Source organism: Ostrea edulis, chromosome 7 (genome assembly GCF_947568905.1).
Source record: "Ostrea edulis chromosome 7, xbOstEdul1.1, whole genome shotgun sequence".
NCBI classification, from domain to species: Eukaryota; Metazoa; Mollusca; class Bivalvia; order Ostreida; family Ostreidae; genus Ostrea; species Ostrea edulis.
In genome coordinates, this window is record NC_079170.1 from 42,492,328 (window position 1) to 42,513,739 (window position 21,412).

The following is a 21,412-nucleotide window of genomic DNA, read 5'->3' on the forward strand; positions in this document are numbered from 1 at the left end:
TATTGAGAAATATGAAAATCTCACAAACCAACGGGCGTACGTCTATAGTTCAAAGCGTGCGTATCTTGATTTCTATGTCATATTTTCCTTTGTATAACAGCCCTTGAACACCTAACATGCTGAACACACCTGAGGGGTAACTTTACACCATGAAAAACATTCTGCAACATCAATGTAAATATCGCAGTACTGATACATCAATGAAAAACTAACGCGACTTACCCGAGTGCCTGCATTTGTAACAGCTTTCCTCTCTTGATTAGGCAAGAGTCTGAATAGAAAATCGCAGTGTATAAAATATGTTGTCAACAATGCCATTACGTTGAAATCGTCAAATTTGGAGTTTTTGAAAACTTTAAGGATTTCTTCTGATAACGCGTTTACCCATCTATCACGTGACCGTGGTGTTTGGGTGAAAATCGTGACGTATTTCTGAATTTCTAAACTGCAGCAATTTACATCGCAACTGTGCACAATTTTGACAGCTAAAAGTGCACGTATGATGTCAGAGAATTTTGCAATGTTTTGTCAACCGGTGTTACTTCCGTCTGTAAATCGCAGCCATAGAAACCTGTCCCTCTTTGTGCACACATTCACAATGAAATTTAAAATAAATTTCATTTTCATACTATATGTTGTTGGTTGTTACCCACCTTGTTTGATTGAAATGGAGTCATGCTGTATGATATACTGCCAAATATGTCCAAGCGTCCACCAGTCTCCGGACACTTAACTATACGCAAGTTACAGTGTGGTGATGTGCTTGCTTGTAAAAAAAAAAAAAAAACTAAGCTAAGCCGTTGGACTTAAGAACATAAAAGTGTTTACGTCCTCAGCGCAGTTTCAGAGAAATGGGTGATAAAACCAGATTTTAAGAGGCACACAAGGTACCAGCGTCCACCTACACAGGTGTTTACAGTCTAGCCGCAATTTCCATTCACAAGAAGCCTTTATACAGCCGACAGAAATGAAGGAGTTCTATTTAGTCATACTTCCTGAAATTAGTAATAGCTGGGTTTCAGCTGCGCTGAGAGCTATAGATATTCATCTGATCCAAGTTTATCCATAGAATGCCTGTCTGTTTGTCAGTGCCTATGGATGCTTAGAACTTTTCATATTTTGAACTTCTTCTCACGAACCATGGCACCAATTTCAACCAACCTTGCAACAAACCTTAGCCAAAGGGGATTCAAGTTGTTTAGATTTAGGGACACATCGTCTTCCTAGACAAGATAATTAAGAACGGTGCAAATAGAGTGGTGTGTAACCAGAAATGTCAAAGTATGAAAGCCTCCTTATGTGTATGAGGTACGAGTTTGCTGAACCATGAGCCCCAAGGCCAGGTTAGGGTCGTAGGAGGGGTTAAAAATTGCATTTCAATTCCGTGGCCCGGCTTATAAACATTATGATAAGCGTATAATGGAATGTAGATTCAATTTTTCACACCATGACTCTGTGGGGTACCGCTGGAGCATGAAAGGGGTTCAAAGTCTTCCTAAGAACCACAGGTGCTCATTATGTAAAATTAATATGCAAGCATTATCATTGATATACATTCAATTTTGTTTTATTATGGTCAGTGTGGGGCAGCAAGAGGGTTGAATGTTTCTTACAGCAATGAAGGGGATCTGCTTGTTTGAATCTTCTCGAGAACCACAATGATATAATTTTGCAAGCATCCTTGTGTAGTGTAGAATTAAGGTCCTCGATGTGACTTACGGTTGTCAGTTGGTTGTATATTGATTAACGTCCCGTCCCGCTCGAGAATTTTTCACTCATATGGATATGTCACCATTACGGATGGAGGGCTGTAAAATGTAGGCCTATGCTCGGCGCTTACAGCCATTGAGCAGGTAGGGATCTTTATCATGCCACACCCGCTGTGACACGGGTCCTCGGTTTTTGCAGTCTCATCCGAAGGACCGCCCCATTTATTTGCCTCTCACGACTTACGGTATTAGGATGGGGGTTATAAGGGGCATAATTGGCAATCATTGTTTTACACGGGAAATGCAGTAGCCGTGGTGAGCGATGCTGCCCATGGACCTCTTGTCTTCTAAATGTCTTAGCATTTCATCGCATTCTTTATAGAAGGGTTGGACAAGAAAATGAAAGGAGCTGAGGTCCGCCTTATCTTACGAAAAACATAAAAGGAGATAACTCAAACTCGGGATACGAAAATGGTGCAAGAAAATGATGAATGGAGTTAAACTTTAGCACAGCTACATACGAAAATAATAAAAGGATTAAACTTTAGCACAAGATACGAAAATGATAAGAGGAGTTCAACTTTAACACGGGATGCGAAAACAATACATGTAATTAAGCTCAAACTTTTGATGTGGAGACGGTAAAAGGAATGCAACTCAAACATATGACACGATCATAATGGAAGGATTTAAACTCAGATTCAGAATACGAAAATTATATGAGTTTTAAATAAAAAATCAACTCAGGATACGAAAAATATTACAAAATCTACTTGATGTTTAAATTAAACTCGGAATACGAAAATAATACAAGGAATTAAAATCAGACTCAGAACAAATGAAAACAATACAAAGAGTTAAATTCAAATGCAGAATACAAAAATGATACAAAGAGTTAAATTCTTTTATCAGCTTATTGTGCATAAATGACCTTCCGTTGTATGCAAATAATTCACATGTTGACATGTTTGCCGACGATGTTACTCCACACTGTAATGGCCATGGTACGAGATGTCTAGAAAATGTTCTCAATGCAGATCTTTGTGACATTGAGAACTGGTTCTCATAGAATCAAATGGTGCTGAACGTAAATAAAACAAAATGTATTCTTATGAGTAAGCAGCAAATAAAATCAAAATTAGATGAATCCAAATTTAAACTTGTTACTAGAAATAACGCAATGTAAATGATAGAGATGCTTCTTGGTGTACACATTGATGTCAAATTACTTTAGACCAATCATATCATCCTACCTTAAACTACAAATTATTTACACTACGCGAGATAAGAAAAACGTTTTTATTCCTACATACCAGAAAGCCTAGTTAAAATGCCTAGATTCTGCCTTCTATCAATTCCTGTTTGATTTTTTGAGGTAATACACCCAAACTTGGTGTAGGAATAATATTTAAGATACAACAACAACAACAACAACAAAAAAAAAAAAAAAAAAAAAAAAAGAGCTGTGTGGATAATTCTGGATGCAAGTCCAGCTTTGTGAAACTTGGTTAATTGACTGACAGTTTATTACATTAGCTAGTTGATTTTATCATTTGAAAATTTTAGCGGTTTGGCTCGCGGTTATCTTGGTGAGTTATTTGAATTTCAATCCTCAGCTTCTTACCGTCTGCGTTCTGAATCAAATCACGATCTTCGATTACCAAAGTTTAGCACAAAATTATTCAAAATCTCTTTACAATGTTACAAACTACAATGATATGTAAAATATTATCTCACAGACATCAGCTATCTATACATTGAATGAATTATGTCCATTTACCTAACCTGCTTTGTATTCACTTTATAACTTTTGTTTATACATGTATTTATGTTCATTTATTCTATGTAAAAACGTTAAACCTATGAACTGTATGGTTCTTCGTTATAAACAATACAATATGATATTTAGGTAAAAACCTATGAAACGCATTACTATAACACATAAGGCTTTCTCAGTCTCATCATATTTTTTAAACCAATAATGTAGAGCAATACGTTATCAGGTGCTGTGCTACTATTTTTCTTCTCATACATAATTTCATACATTTAAATGTATGTTTTTTCATCGCAATTTGGGAGATTAGATTTTGGTTTTTATTGCTATATAATTATGATAAGTAATATAGACGGAGTTTTGTTACATGCTTTTGTGGTCATGCTTTTGAACCCCTGTTTTAAATGATTATTCTTGTATATAATTGTACGTATCAACTGGAGGGTCATATAAAAGAATGGTGCGTGCACTAATTAGGCCACTTTCTTGAAATAAAGTAATATTTTTATCATTATTAAACTCACACCTAGGACACGAAAATAACAAAAGTTATACAAGAAATTAAACTTGGGACGAAAAATAATAGGAGTTTATTAAGATCAAACTCATGATTCGAAAATAATACAAAGAGTTAAATTCAAATCAGGATACAAAAATTATGAAGAAATCAAACTCAAACACGGGATACGAAACTGATAAAAGGGACTAAACTCTAATTCAAAATACGAAAATAATGGAAAGAGTTATTCAAAACTAAGAGAAGGATTCAAAATTAAACTCAGGATACGAAAATGATAGAAATACTATTGTCTTAGAAATTTTGAAATAAATAGAACCGATTAAAAACTTCAGTGAAAACAATATTTGTGAGGAAGTATAGAAGTACCTGAAATAACATAAGAATTCGGAAACCAGTTTTAGTTAATTCATTCGTAAAATTTACTATAGTATATAATTGGAATTACCTGCATGTGTCTCTGCCCAATTTGGTTCAGTTTACATATGTTACATTGCCGATGAACAAAACAAATTTAGGAGAAAATGAGGAATTATAGACCACGGAGACAGAGAAGCAGAAATGATAAGTAGAGGTTGACAGACGCTGAATTTTAATTTGGATTCATTAATGAGTTGGTGAGCAGCTCATCCGAGTTGGAAAACTGTGCATCACCTTACCAGAATTACTCCAGCATTTTAGTTGTATGTCAATGACTAAAGGAAATGCCCTCGTGGCTGAGATACTGACGTTTCCACAGTCTAAGAGAAAATGATGTACCGAATCGTTTAATGACCACTTCAGATACAATTAAGATTGTATGATAAATTCTAAAGAAAGGGATGAGCATTGAAAGCGCTGTATAAATCCTAGGTGTAGCCTACGTAACATCTGTAATATAATCACGGCCCAGCTGGTTGCGAATGTAAACGATGACAGTGTTTGAGGTGCCGTAGGGAGAGGTTACATGTGTGTGTTGTAGCGTGGACCGGTGGCAAGAAAAAATTTAGCTGTGTGTTGTTTAACACTTTTTCAATGAAGTTCTGTCCTCATCTTGTTGTGACCGGTCATGTAGTATCGGTAATGACCGTTCCCACGTGAAGCGCTCGGCATTTGGAGGGTCTTTTTAGTATGTCCTTAAAAAGGGTGGTTCCCTGTCACAATGGGCGTTGACGCGATAACTAACTCTCCCTATATTGACTGTAAACGTCATACACCCAGAACTGATGACATCTCAAATTTACTTTAAAAAAACAAACAACATATAGAAACAACCTATCTTGCTGGGTATTTCTGTATTTGTGTGACTTCGCTAGATCGAGCAGGCACATTTTTGGGCAAGGCTTTTCATAGATTTCAGTGAAACAGGTTTTACGTTTGTTCTCAGTGACCAATCACAATATCGTGGTCATCCAAACCAACTTTTATTAACACCGTACGGCCAATCAGTGAGCGATTTCAACTGTACTATATTATTCTTCGGAATTTATTAGAATCCACATCTTACTTACACCACTTTTGGCATATTCTCCTTCACAGCACACAATACTTTCGTGAGGAGTAACGATAGGGGCGTAGCCTAGAACCTGTATAGAATCCTGTAATGCATCTCTGTTTATAAGGATTTTTGTGCAGTTTTTTCTTAATCCAGTTCTTTTTTTTCACTTTAAACATAAGTGCATGTATAGTGTATACATATACATGTATGTATTATTGAAATAATTCCACCGTATTGAGTGTCCCGCGAATATCAGTCTAAGTGAAAGTGATAACCATAATACATTCATTGTGATCGTTCTACTACATGTGGAATCATATAAAATGGGATGGCCTACTAAACGAATACATGCATGGTGATTAATTAGAAATAGCTTGCGTGAGTATACGGAATCGTTTAAATATTCACAGTGTTTGTTTGTTTTTATATACACATGTACATTGTATGTGTGTGTGTTTTGATTTAATCGGGTTCTAGTAAGAAATTGCATGTTGAAATATGAACAACGTAAATGAAAGTTTATTATTTTATTATTCCTTATTTCATTTTCATTATTTCAGCAAAAAATGGGGAGACTATACGTACTTTCTTACACACGTGCGTTACAACACTCGCAGCCACAGACACTAAGTGACCCTGGTTTCAGATATAAAGTTCCTAGACAGAGAATGCTGTACAGTCAATTTTGTCTCCTATTATGAAATGTCGCATTAGTGCAAACTGAAAACTGTACATTGACATTTTCATCATCTGTGTATCATTTTTATTGCCTTTATATTTTCTTTCTTTACATACACATATATATATATATGTCTGCTCTGACGGAATCTAAATATCCTCTGATGTGACCTTGAATGGACCTTAATGTAAAAACAAGAACCTTGAAACACGGGGTTTTTTGGGTGTAAGAATGCGGAATTAAAGATAACATGGTGCACTTGGCATTGACATAATGTCGTGTCTTTTTACGGATAGATTCTTTTCATATTCATGTGATATTTTGTATGCAATAACCATGTAAAGAAAGCATTGTACTGACATTCAGAAAAGTGGCCGGCTGTGGCAGTTTTCTTCATTTTACTATTATTATACTATGGTATTTACATTTCCTAGATATTTTTGTAATTGGTCGTTTATTTTCAGCTTTGGTGTAATTATTATGCATGTTGAGTTTGTTATAATGCTATAAGATTTATGTCTTTCGAAATAAAGGAATTGAATTGGGTTCTCGTTTTTGTGTCAATGTTATTTCAAGGCCACACTCTTTTAATTCCAAAGGACATTGAAATCCCCTGAGAGCAGATATAAATTGTATATACTTGTGATTTAGTTGAAATTTTATGGTAAAAGGAAAGGCAACCCCAAAGAAATTTTACATGATAAGTGGTAGGATTAATTATTTAATAAAAATTTGCCATATTATTCTGTTGATAGACGGCCTAAATAAACATCAGTACTAATTTGAAAACGTTAAAAAATGAAATTCCCGCCATCTATAGAGGCTGGCATGATGTGAAACTCTTTTGTATTCAAGACCACAAAAATCAATAATTTTGACGTCACACTGTCTGTTCCGGTTTTGATGAGATAGATGTGCATGTGGTAGATTTTTACGAATAAATAGGTTAATGACTTCCTGCCAAGCAGCTAATTAGACTGTAAACTGTGGATTCATCATTTGCGTAATGACAAGTTGAGATTCGAGACATTTGTTTGAAGAAACGTACCGTTTGCCTGGTCTGCGACTCGATTGAACGTCTTCTTTTCTTAATTTCTTCTTGTGAAAGAATGGGCTCAAATCTATATGGCTCCAAACTTAACCGTTGAATGTTCGTGACGTGTCATGTTTACAGTGCTGCTGATGAAATAAAACCGGAACAGATGGTGTGACGTCATGAATTAAACTCAATGGCCGCTCTCTTAGCGGCGGGTAATTCAAAATATATGATTGTTAAGCAAGGATCTTTGTTGTTAAAGACTATCATTTACGATATCAGTAAGTAATGCTTTATTCATAAAAGCAACAATGTGGTTAGGGTTGCCTTTCCCTTTAGTTTGCAGGATAATCATTACATTTTCTAGCTGTTTGCAGAATACATGTATATTTAATGATCACTGGTGGTGTGTGTATTGGTGGTGTGTGTATTTATAGAGCTGACTTGGGGTTTTGAAAATCTTTACATTATTGAGCGTATCCACTTAAAAGTTTTAAAATACATTTTTAATTTAAAAAGTAATACCCCAATTCATATGGCCTATGGAGAAACGGGTCGTTTCCCCTTGTAAGTAATGTTCAGTATATATCGAAGAATGATATCTCACTGGGCAAAATAACTTTTAAGTCCCGAGAGTAAAGTTATTTGTATTTTTATAAGTCTTTATATGATTAATTTTGTAAAAGTACTTATGTGAACTCTTGGCTATCGTGTATTAAAAATATTTTTGATCTTTGTAGGTATTCCAACGTATGGAATCAAAAAACCTTTACAAACATCAAATGGATAAAAACTACTGTTGAACAACGTCTAAGAGATCAGTATATACAGAAATGGCAACGTGATATCAGCGAGTGGTCTATATGGATTAGATATACGGTATTTTCAAAAGTGAATTTGGATTTGAAAAATCGCTAAAACGCATCAAAGATGCGTATGGCCGAGTTGCAGTTTGGAAAATTATGCACGCTTGCATTCACGAAGTAAAAACATGCACGTATTTAATATACTATATAAGTATGAAGCTTTGAATGGCTGCAATAGGTATTTAGTGTGATAATGACCTCTACCTTTGGCCTTTGGATTTCAAAAGCAACATGAATCTTGAATGTCATCAGGATTTGAAGTCTGATAAACATGCACCACCAAGTACATGTATAAAAGTTAGAGGCAAGCTCAAATCTACAGTATATAGTGAAAAAGAGACCTTGACCTTTGACCTTTTGACTTCAAAATAAATTGGAACGTTCCTCTTTTGGATGTGATCAAAATATGCAAGTCTGACAAAGACGCACCAAGTAGTATGGAAGATAGAGACCAGACAAGCTCAAATCTATGGCATTTAGTGACAAAGTGACCTTGACTTTTTGACCTCAAAATAAATAGGAATCTTCCTTTATTGGATGTGATCATGTTATGCAAGTCTCACAAAGATGCACCAAAAAGTATGACAGTTAGAGACCGGACAAGCGAATAGTGGACGCCGCCCACCCACCCGGCCGCACTATTGGACGCCCATGCTTCGCCAATTTAAAAGCCTATATTTGCTACGCAACTCGGCTAAAAATATCTAATTTTATGTGAACTACCAAAAAAGCTAGAACAATATTTATTGGATTCAGAGCTGCAAATCGCCGACTTTCAGTCGAGACTGGGATAGAATTTGTCATATCTGTAACAAGGGTCAAATAACTGATCAATATCATTATATCCTCGAGTGTCAGCTTTTTGAAGAATGGCGAAAAAACAAACATATTTGTATAGAAAATATTGTTATAAACCAAACTTCTACAAATTTTCTGAATTATTGTCATCTGCTGACTCGAATGTACTTATCAAATTGTGTACTTTCATATCTAAAATGTTTGACCAAGTCTGTCTTCATATCTAAAATAAATGACCAAGTCTGTCGTCCTTAATTCCTTTCATTCACCTAAACTTAATCTGCTCTTTTCATGTGTACCTAGCTTATTGTCTTTATTTGTGTATATTGTGTATAGAACCTCATGTAACATAAAGTTGTGCGAGAGAATAAACGGAACTTGAGCTTGCAGACTGTCCAGCACGGAGTCTGCTAATGGCCACTGGGAAATCAATAAAATATAAGGTTGACCGAATTTTCTGTGATAATTCTAGATTTCTGCATATTGATCATTATTTTCTGACATGCCTCTGCTGTTTAAATTTTGGGGGAGTTTTCACATGATAAAATCGTGTAATAAAGCCAGTGCATAATATGGGGAAAAAAAGTATAGGGATATCGGATTACATACGAAAGAAATGATTTTCTCGACATTTAAAATGGCCGGCACCAAATAGGGTAACAATTTCAAAAATTATTTTAAAAAAACAAACAATATATTCTGTTAGTTTTTTCAGTTACGACTTGTTTTGACCATCTTTTTTTCTGGTACTACTGGAGGCAAAAGTCGGTAGGTACTTTCTAGTTGTTCAAAAAAGGAGATGATGATACCATTTTACAACACCATTGATTCCGTTAATATAGTCCGCTCTTGATTCACATTTTAGCATTAAATGCTTGAACTGTAATGAAGACGGCTTCACACACATGATTCCCTAACTGGAATATTTTTTCCTTTCTATTCTTTTTGTTTTCTGTGTGTGTGTGTGTGTGTGTGTGTGTGTGTGTGTGTGTGTGTGTGTGTGTGTTGTCCATGTATCTAATCAAATGTAGGCGTATATAGTGTCTTTTTCACCGATGTGTATTCAGAAATGAAATGTGACGATATGACTTCTACTACATAGATAAACAATTGCGGAGAGACTACAAAGAAAACAACCTTTTGATTTAGCGCCGAGCAAGTGGAATAAGAAACAAAAAGAGATAAAATGATCCTCTCTTCACAGACAACGATCTGACCTCTGTATACAAACGGAGTTCTCTTTGTAGATATCGAGGCCACGTCCATTCAAACACCAGCGCCTGTGCAAAAGGATGTTCAAAAGTTTTTACAATGCTTGCAGCCTTCACGCTTAATTTAACATGTATTATGAAGCTTGTAATTACTGAATAGTGAAGCGACCTGCCACTGCAACTTGATATGAACGCTTGTTAAAACGGGTGACTATCAAACCCGGTCGAATTGCAGCATTGGTTAGAAGAATGTAAACTTTCAGTACTTCGTAAATAATGTTATGTCCGAATTAGGTCAGGGTTCAGTTAAAAGGTTGTTAGACACCCCACCCCGGCCGCTTCATTCAAGACAACCTTTAAATGATAACAAAAACTGACCCATGCTTTGTTTATCTTGTGGTCAGAATATACGGCATATGGTGATAATGGTCAGCTAAACAGATCGATATATCACAGATCAGTACGTGTACAGATCGATATAATGCCGCAAAGAGAGGAGTAACACTGGTCAGTTGCTTCTGGCTGGCGGGAGAATCCCTCGCCGCTCTTATCCTGGAGTAATTTGATGAAGGCGATAATAATGTCCAAAATACACGTCTGATTTCCGGGATCGATTATACGGGCTTAGACTGAGACAAATTATCAGACTTCATTAGAATTATTATCTGCATTTTTTAATACCTAGATAAAGAAATAGAAGGGGATATTGTTATTGTTACAACCACGTATATACTGCAAGTTCACAGATAAGGGGCGTCCCCCCGTACAAGCGGACAGCTACCCGTCACATCTTTGTTGACAAAGAAGACTTATCCGCGCCCGAAAGCACTCATCTGTAGATATTTAAATACAGTGGAAAGCACTCATCTGTGGGAAATTCAGTGAATGAGAGAAATTCGCTCTCCAAACATCGGCGGCTGTTTTTGGACAAACATCGAGCCACACTAACCTAAGGAGTTTTTGCACCCGCGTTATTTGGAGATTAACCTCTCTTGAAATTGTGAAGACTCCGAAAGCTGTCCTGAAAGAAATACTTTAGACTTTTTTCTTCGTAAAAAAGCAATTTCAGCTATGGCTACAGAATCGTCTGAGGTGAAACTGACCATTGGAAATGAAAACGTGAAAGCAAATGACGTCACAGGTGGAATGGAAATTGACATTCATGAGCGGGACCCCAACAACCTGCACGATGACCTCAAGGTACTTTTGATTGTATGTCCGTTTAATGAAGACGGAACCTAATTAAGGAATTAGTTTCTCCGGATTCTTTGTATTTTAGAGGTACATTTCTAAAAACATTGGAGGTATTATGTGTTAATTACTCCATGTTCCTATCATTGATATACCACCTTAGTGCATACTGTCTAAATGCAAGCACCTGTTTACTAAACAGTCCTGATATTCATACTTTGTTACGAAAGCATGAAGAGATTCTACTGCTCTGTATAGCAAGTCTCTTTCTGAAACTGAGTAAGCATGCGCAGCTGTTTAAAAATTATTGAATTAGCAAATTGTTATTATTGATAAAGCCTGGGTGAATGTAAATATGATGATTTAGAACGGAGCAGCACAATCGATGTAAATTTACTGATGAATAAGAGGAGTTATCAGTGTGATATGCAAAGAAATTAATGAACGTTCAAGGTGGAAAGGGTTTCAATTGAGAAGGAGTTGGAAATGCACCCCAACCAAACAAAAAACTTCATAAAGGAAACACCTCAACCTCCACGCCTCCCTCAACAAAGATTTCACAATCTGGTCACTACAATGTACCATGCTGTTGAGATTTTTCACGAACTCTAAACTTTGCAGGACGAGGGTACATTTAAATCTCAGTTGACACAACTAATTTGGACTAAAGAGGATAAGGGACAGAGGACTGCTATGATTCAGATTTAACATTTACACCTAGTAAATTTAGAACTTGTAGCTTTAAAGTCTTTTTAAAAAATCACTTGGGGAGGGGGAAGGGCATCTTAAGTCGCAGCCCCTCCACTTTGCAAACTTTTTTGGATCCACCACTGGGACGTCAGTGGACAGATCTATATGGGTAAAGGTTAGGATTTGACACAATTTCAGAGTCGATAAAATATTTTTCAATATTTATCTGATGTAAGCAAACTTTTAATATGCTGCATGAATTAACGACTTTGACATTTATAGGCAGTGTGCACATGTGCACGTGAACTGTTAAAGTAATCTACACTGAAATCTCGATAATTACGAGGAATCAGGAGAGCGTATTTAATTGTTTACGACTGGGGTATTTGGGGGGTTTAGAATTGCAGAGCTTTCATTGCGAGATATTTTACATTCTTGACAGATCCAGTTTCAAGAAATAATTGGGGAGCCTCATACAGATGTCTTCTCCATTGACTGTGTGTGGACCAACAGCTTCAAGGTATGTATGAGGGTCATACTCTACTGCAAAGCCCGGCTCCCTGGACAAGGACAGTAACGTCCTATCGCAGTACCAGAGACCGGTACCAAAGACCAGTCATTAACGTCATACCGCAGTACCAGAGACCGGCCCCTGGGCATTAAAGTCCTACCGTAGTACCAGAGAACGGCCCCTGGGCATTAAGGTCCTACTGTAGTACCAGAGACGGGTCCCTGGGCATTAAAGTCCTACCGTAGTACCAGAGAACGGCCCCTGGGCATTAAGGTCCTACTGTAGTACCAGAGACGGGTCCCTGGGCATTAAAGTCATACCGCTGTACTAGAGACCGGTCCCTGGACAGGGCATTAACGTCCTACCGCAGTATCAAAGATCAGTCATTAACATCCCCCGCAGTACTAGAGATCGGTCCCTGGGCATTAACGTCCTACCGCAGTATCAGATACCAGTCATTAACCCCCCCCCCCCCCCCCGCAGTACTAGAGACCGGTCCCTGGGCATTAACTTCCTACCGCAGCACTAGAGACCGATACCTGGGCAGGGTATTAACGTCATACCGCAGTACCAGAGACCAGTCATTAACGTCATACCGTAGTACCAGAGACCAGTCATTAACACACACATACCCCCCCCCCCCCCCCCCGCAGTACTAGAGACCGGTCCCTGGACATTAACGTCCTACCGCAGTATCAGAGAACAGTCATTAACACACACACACACACACACACACGCAGTACTAGAGACCGGCCCCTGGGCATTAACGTCCTACCACAGCACTAGAGACCTGTCCCTGGGCAGGGCATTAACGTCATACCGCAGTACTAGAGACTGGGTCTGGGTAGAGCATCGACGCTCTATTGCAGGACTAAAGACCGGACCCTTGGTAGGACATCAACACTAAGGCAGGATTAGAGACCAAGGAATCTATATACCTCATACTTGACAGACTATAACTCATATTGCTGTAGATTTTATGAAGGTTCGATCACCACTAGATCTGTTTCTGAGCGTGATATCCACGCCCTCTATATGTAATGCATAAAAGTCTTGCTAATTGAGTAAACAATGACTTGCGATGCATGGTGTACATACATGTAAATCTGATTTTTTTTTTAGAAACACTGTGGACAAATCAGTGATTCTGCAATAGCACTGAATGAAAAAAGAGAAGAATTTGCCGTTGTGGATGTAACATAAATGTCAAGTTTATATGTTTCCTTTTTACATTAGTATGATTCGGCGAGAGGACGTGTGGTACTTTCTACCAATAAAATGACCATCTAAACAACACACGTGTTCACTGTAAAATAAAGGAACGGCGACAACGCCACCTTGCGGGAATCGACACAACTGCGATACGACGCTACATTCTTAAGTTGTACAATAATATCTTTCTATTCTTTCAGAATACTGAAACACAAGAAGAACGTATTACAATTCAACCATTCTTAAAACTGAACATGTACAACATATTTTACCTAATTTTACGCGTGATTTCAGTAGAAATATGTGCCATTGCCCTAAATAAATGAAATTATCTAGTGTCAACGTCAAGTTCTCTGATAATAATATTGTTGAGAAACTGACTTCTATATATAACATCGGATCTTATTCTGAAGAGTGTCATGTATACTCACTAACCCGTGAAGAAATTCTATACCGCTTCACATGAGAAACTCTAACTATTTCATTATACAGAAACCGATCTAGAAAAACTCATTTGAAAGCTTTTATACAAATTATTTTGTTTTGTTTTTTTAATTAGGAAAGAAAAAAATCATGGTAGAGAACGCGACATTTTGGGACCATTGAGAATTTCGTTTTTGAAAATGCGCAAAAAATTGGGTTTTTGTTTAATGCGCTTCCAAACTTGTTTTTAACATCATGATTAACGCATCTTGGAGTGAAATTTAAAATCTTTTAATTTTAGATAATTAATTCAGAATTGATCTCCTTGGATGTTCAGCTGCAGCACCGATAAAATAAGTTTTGAAATGTAATAGTTTTGATATTTTGGGGAGCCTCCGCGGTGATACACTGCCCGTGAATCCCCATGATTTTACAAGTCTTCATATTAACTTATCAAGTTTTGTTATTGCTGCAAAACGGTGTCACAATATCATTTTGAAATTATAGATAATTTCAAATTTCGCACCCCCGTTTTCCCCCGAGTCGATAACCTGTCATCTGCTCGCATGCACATGATGCTAACACATACAAAATGTAACAGATTATCATGCCCCGTGGAGCCTTCGTTCTCGAGCTGATATCGAGGTCGCATGCACGAGTGAAAAAAAAAATCAGTGTTAGGATGTACAGGTTACCATCGGAACTTTCAAGTACAGAATATTTCGATATTTTAAATTATTAGATCGTAGACGCTTCGTGCGACCGCTCTTTATATTGTGAAATGTATACCAACACTTTTTTAGCGATATCGGAAGCAGGCACATACCGTCTATTAATAATTGAGGCCACTATCTGTTTAACAATCAACAATAAATCATTAATTGGTCAAGGAGACCGGCGTTCATCAAAAGCAGATGTTATGAAGTTTATAATGCTAACAAATTGGAGCATATGTTCTCTTCATAAAGCATGCGTTTTTGCCTTTATCTCAATTGTATATGCATGGTATGATGGTATGGGCGAAACAACTACACGCGTATAATCAGCGAATTTTCGATTAAATCGTTTACAAAATGTGTACAAGAAAATATTGTGCTAACTAGCATATCATATACCAGGGTCCGGCTTTTCGAAAGGTGGTCAACTTTAAAACGGTGTTATCATGGTGTTAACGTCTGTGTTAAAGTTAACCATGTGACTTAAAACGTTTTTCAAAAGCGAGTTTGAACTTTGCGTTACATGTAACTCTGTGTTAACTTTAATCCACCTTCAGTACCTGTGTTAAAACTTAACACAATGGTTAAAACAAAAGAAATTTCGTTCAATGTCCCTTAACCTCGAGTTGCAATAACTGAAAATCGTATTCTTGGTATGACTAATCTGAACTCGGTGAAATTTGTTGTGACTGAACGTGTGCTCAGGATATAGAGATGACCTTCTAGAGATGACCTTCTCTTTTGTCGTATTACAAGATCACAAGGCGAATTAAATGTAACGTTAAAGAGGAATACACACATCGTCATAATGTCTTCCTTTCGAAATTCAAATGGAAAAATAAATATCAGTAATCTATTTATTGTCCTTTTAAACCTGATACACTATACCTAGCCGGATAGCTCCGATAATTTTCGTTTACGACATTATATATAATCACTATTAATTTTGTGTTGTGAATGCCGGTGTATATACATGTATTATATATATATATATATATATATATATATATATATATATATATATATATAAAGCACAAACAAACAATTATAACACCCAACCTTACGTTTACCCCTAGGATCTAAACGATACATGTGAAAATCAATTAATTAATGGGAAGTCGTTGTGGCCGAGTGGACTTACGCACTGGTTTGACAATCTTGCTAGGCGGTGGGTGCCGTAGGTCGCTGGTTCGACCCCGGGCTGGGGCGAAAATTTTCAGTACCTAGTTGTGATTATTTAGTGCTTTATATATATATATATATATATATATATAAAAATAGAGAGAGAGAGAGAGAGTCGCTTTATTTGGATATCCAGATCCGCCCCTATACCGGGGTCACGTTGAACTCACGCGTGACATCGCATCGCTACACGTACGGTCGTGGAAATGGAATACGATTGTCGCAAGAGGATCAAACAAAATGTACACTGCATTTGAAAGATTTTATATAAACATGAAGATTGCAATTGCACGTTCTATCCATAGAGTTTATTAGTCAGTTCTGTCATTTTTTTTTTTAATTATCATTCAATGAGATCAACCATGGACTCTTATGGGATACTAATGCCACCTAAGTGCACATTAATTGCTAGAACCCGCCACAGCTGAAAGTAAATTTCCAGACACGAATTATAAAGGACTGCTCCGAGATTCGGTGAAGCCGAAGGCGTCAGTCCAAATATTCAGCCGAACCGAATCTTAGCCGAGATTAACTACGCCGTTGCGTACACATACCATGCAAGAAACATGATAGATTATTGTTCGTAAAATAAGGCGGGGTTATCAGAGAAATGTACATGTCTAAGCGCGGGATGTCTGTCCAGAACCGTAAATTACCTCCCTATATCTCAATAAAAAAAATCCTGACAATTTAGAGTTGAAATTGCACTCTGAAAATGTCCTCAATATTATAGCTTTCCCATCAAAGTTACTTCATGTATGTGTGAACTTTAATGAAACAGATAAAAGCAAATTTGTCACAAAGTATATGGTTCAAAATAAAGACTAGGAAAGTGACAATTTATCATTTGAACTATTTCTTCGTTGCTTTATTAAATTTTCAATATTGAAAAACAATAATCTCTCAAAAATGACGAGGCGGATATTCATTAAATTCGGCCTCAACCGATCTCTACAGAGTATAAATCAATGTTTACCAATTGCAAATAAATATAACCAGTGGCGGATCAAGCACTCCCTCACCAAATAGAATCCATTTGTTAAATATAACCAGTGGCGGATCAAGCACTCCTTCACCAATAGAATCCATTTCTTCGTAGGAATATGTCCAAACCACTGAAATACATACAGATACAAGACAGGCCCCATCCTTTCACCCCCCCCCCTTTCAGAAATATATGAATCCACCACTGATAAGGAACGGAGGTAGAAGTGAACAGGTATCCCTAAGTATATATAGATTTGGGTTACATGGCTTGTAGATCTAATTTTTACTGTTACAGGGATTTCGGTACACGATCCCGTCGTTTCCAATCATCTTGGTTGAGAGACCGTCACTGGATGCGATACTCTCCGTTGCTAAAGACTCTGTGTTTGTGTATACGTGTATTCTTTTTTTTTTTATTTGAACACTCTGATTCATAGAAAATATTTCGCATCCAGCCCTGTCATTTTCATCCCATACTACAGCTACATATATGTATGTAATTCTCAATGTGTCAAGCCTCAGCTGGTATAACTCCCCAAACTAAACAGCCTTTGAAAAATCTATGAAAATTGTCCGATAGTTTAAATCTATTAAATAAATAAGACTGATGTCCATATTAGTTTGAATCAGTCCTTATTTTTCAACTTTTTCAACAAAACAACCCTCCCCCATCCAGCGGGAGGGGGCGACCCCTCCACCATCTACCCCATTTTCGATGCTTCATTCCTCTTAATAAAACCTATACTGTTTTATTATATTGCATACACATGAAAACAATGCTAGGTAGTAGTTTAGGTATGTATCGCATATTGCATGTGTACTGTCGAATAAATAGTAGCGACCCCCCCCTCCCCCTCCCCCTGTTTTTCTTCCCAGTCTATTATGCATGCGTTTCAATTCCAATGAAGTTACTAAAGTCCATCGTTTTCCTTTCAGGTTTTCACTAACACGAAAATCTGGTGCTACAGAATCACCAGCTTGATTTGCGCACTTCCGGTGTCCTTCTGCTGGGGAGTCTATTTTGCATGTTTTGCGTTCCACAACATATGGCTATTGATGCCATGCCTGAAAGCCTATGGAATGAACCTACGGTTACTTCGATCCTGTTTCAACAGCATTATAGAGACATTCGTCAAGCCCTGCTACCTGGCGGCTGGTTATATTTTCTACAACATCAGGATAACGAAAGGAAGTGGGGACTGATCTCAGAAGTGTTTCTGTGCGCATGTGTGAAATTTTCGTAACTGTGTACATAATATATGACCTGATGCAATACCGGCGACTCGATCATCTTTTGTCTAACATATCTTTATTTTTCAAATTGAAAGATTCTCATATGTAATTATTCGGTTTCATATCTAATAACTTTAATGTTTGTATGTGAACTGTATTGTTATCACACGCATCCTGGGACTTGAACTCTCTCCTACGGTGAGTGTCTTACTTGTGACATATTGATGTGTAATGTACATATGAATAAAGATTATGTATATATATATGTAAAAAAAAAAATCTCTCGACTTAATGCCGTGAAAATTCTTGTGTTCGGGTTGTTCATTACAGCGTAATCAGAATATCCCGGCTACAGGTATTGATATTCACCATGTGTTTGGTCGTTTTACGCCCCTTCACAAAATATTTACTCATATGTAGAGGTCACCTGCTGTAGGCTTAAACCTATGCTTAGCACAGAGGACCGTGGTAGTAAAGGTTCTGTAACGTGTCAACGCCTGCCGCGACACGGGACCTCCGTTTTTAAGGTCATATCCAAAATACCCGGGATTCTCATTTCTCAATGTCGAGTGTTTGGCGAAGGAACAATCACTACCTAGATTTCACGCGGCCATGACACGAGTGAGGCTCGAACTCGTGACCTCCCGGTTAGTCAAATACTACAGTCAGTGTGTTCAAAATATACAGATTAAACAATACAATGTAGTCAACATATTAATATTCTTACTAAGGAGTAGTCAAAATATTCATACTATTCATTATCACTACGACAAAGTATTTAGGCTATTCAATGTGGTAAAATGGCTATTCCCTACAGGAGTTTGATGTACACGTATGTACCAGAGTAAAACTAGTCCGAGTTTCGGGAAATCCCCTCTTTATCAGTCACTCACCGGTGTTTCCTATAGGATACACACATAATTGGCTATCACCAATGGAATGCATGGATACAGTGTGCAAGCACAGCCAGACGTGTTCGACGTGCACCGTCGTTTAGGTAATGCTAGAAAAACACAGATATGATTAAAATGACGATTGAGAGAAAGAATCCAACTTTGTACTTTGCTTTCAAAATCAGCATTGAAGTTCGACACATTTATGGTAGAAGACTCAGTGATGAATAACTAATATAATGAAACTCACCAGACGTGTTCTTCACTGAGAGGGGGTATTTTATATTTTTGATTTTAAATAAAGCGACACTTGTGAAAATTGTGATTTTCAATCATGGATTTTGTGTGTATGACGTTATGTATTGATGTGTATTTGTAAAACCATCAAGCATGCACAAATACTTGATTTGTTAGTACACAGTTTCGGATATATTATTACAATTTTGCAGCGGATAGGATGAAATAATTTTCGTGACCGCCATATTGTTTATCCGGAATACCTTTGAACATAACATTGAGTCTGATCAACTTTGCCATTCTTTCCGGGTGTTATGGAGTCAAAGAATTGTAACCCAATACACCTTACAACGCTTTCTCTACCTATGTATCCAACTGTTCTATGGTAACTTTATGTTGCTTTTGAAATATCCGAGATCAAATTTGTCTGGGAACAACCACTCACAGAGATCGACTATCTATCATCTGAGTTTACATAAATGAATAATTGGAAGTACATGGTATCAAATAAATTCAACAACGAAGCGAAATTAATGTTGAATAGATATTACGAAACTGAAACTAAGATATAAAACTGAGATCCAGCACACCCATGCAATTGAACTACTCAATTTCTACCCAGAGTTATCGTTCCTTACACTCCCACAGGGCTTAAATATACCTGTTAACATTTCAAAATTAGCAATGCTATTCTCCGCGTAAATCCACTTTTTCGCGGTTAATAAAAATAAAACTAAGAACTACTTTATGAAATATGTATGGAAAATGTAGGGTAACTTATTGTAGTTTTTATTTCCTGTTACAATACATTCTACCTACATAGTGCAATAGAACAATATTCGCGTATCAACACAATTAATTCAAAGCTTTTTGTGTCACTGAAAGACTTAACATCTGCTTAATATTGATTTATCTACGTATATTTTTGCAACCGAAGTCGAAACCGTATTTTGAACGTTTTTACCGTAAGTACAAGAATCTGAAATATGTGACTGTAAGGAACGATAACTCTGGGTAGAGATTGTATGTGCGAGTGTTAGGAACGATAACTCTGGGTAGAGATTGTGTGTTTGAGTGTGAGGAACGATAAATCTGGGTAGAGATTGTGTGTCGGAGTGTTAGGAACGATAAGGCTGGGTAGAGATTGTGTGTCTGGGTGTGAGGAACGATAAGGCTGGGTAGAGATTGTGTGTCTGATAAGGCTGGGTAGAGATTGTGTGTCTGGGTGTGAGGAACGATAAGGCTGGGTAGAGATTGTGTGTCTGGGTGTGAGGAACGATAAGGCTGGGAAGAGATTGTGTGTCTGGGTGTGAGGAACGATAAGGCTGGGTAGATATTATGTGTCTGGGTGTTAGGAACAAGTCTGGGTAGAGATTGTGTGTCTGGGTGTAAGGTACGATAACTCTGGGTAGAGATTGTGTGTCTGGGTGTAAGGAACGACAAGTCTGGGTAGAGAGTGGGTACCATGATTTCTAACAAAATGTCGGACAGGACGCTGCATGCAGGTGGTATTATGTTTGAAATGTGTGAATTCTCTCTCTCGGTATATATGTACAAGCTTGTCACACAACGAAGACTCTCAGACTTTAATCAAGTCTCCTGCGTTCAAACTTCACTGAAACATTCTGCTATCATACATAGTGCATGTATTCTGGTCAGTGTCACGAACTGAAATAAGAGAAATGGAGCAATGAATGACGTTTTTTCTTCTTCAGGAAACCACTTCAGTGTTTTTAAAACACCAAGCTTTCTCTAGACGGGCTACCGCCACAGTGGTCTAGAAGTAGAATGTTCGGCTCGCATGCGGAAGGTCGGGGTTCGAATCCCGACCACGACAGACCTAAAAGTCTTTAAAACAGGTAGTGACAGTTCCATCACCAAACGGCATCAGGTATGAATGTCACGGGTCCTCAGAGATGACCTTAAAACATATTTCACGTGTCACAGTAGGTGTGGCATGCTAAAGAACCCTCAACGGACGTAAGCGCCGAGCATGTCCTTCTCCGATATTGGTGATGTCTCCATAAGAGTATACAATTCTTGAGAGGGACGCTAAACAAGATACAATCA

General features: G+C 37.4%; 1 protein-coding gene and 1 long non-coding RNA gene across 2 annotated transcripts; both read left to right on the forward strand.

Annotated features, from left to right (window-relative positions):
• Positions 1-5,142: 5,142 nt before the first annotated feature.
• LOC130048161 (uncharacterized) lies at positions 5,143-6,661 on the forward strand. The gene is made up of 2 exons (XR_008797008.1): positions 5,143-5,855; positions 6,038-6,661. It is a non-coding gene; the product is annotated as an uncharacterized LOC130048161 (long non-coding RNA).
• A 4,078-nt stretch (positions 6,662-10,739) lies between these two features.
• LOC125657077 (caveolin-3-like) lies at positions 10,740-18,515 on the forward strand. Its single transcript, XM_048887709.2, has 3 exons — positions 10,740-11,267; positions 12,391-12,468; positions 17,916-18,515. The coding sequence occupies exons 1-3, from the start codon at positions 11,139-11,141 to the stop codon at positions 18,180-18,182; spliced, it is 474 nt and encodes a 157-aa protein (XP_048743666.1). The 5' UTR covers positions 10,740-11,138; the 3' UTR covers positions 18,183-18,515.
• Positions 18,516-21,412: the final 2,897 nt, after the last annotated feature.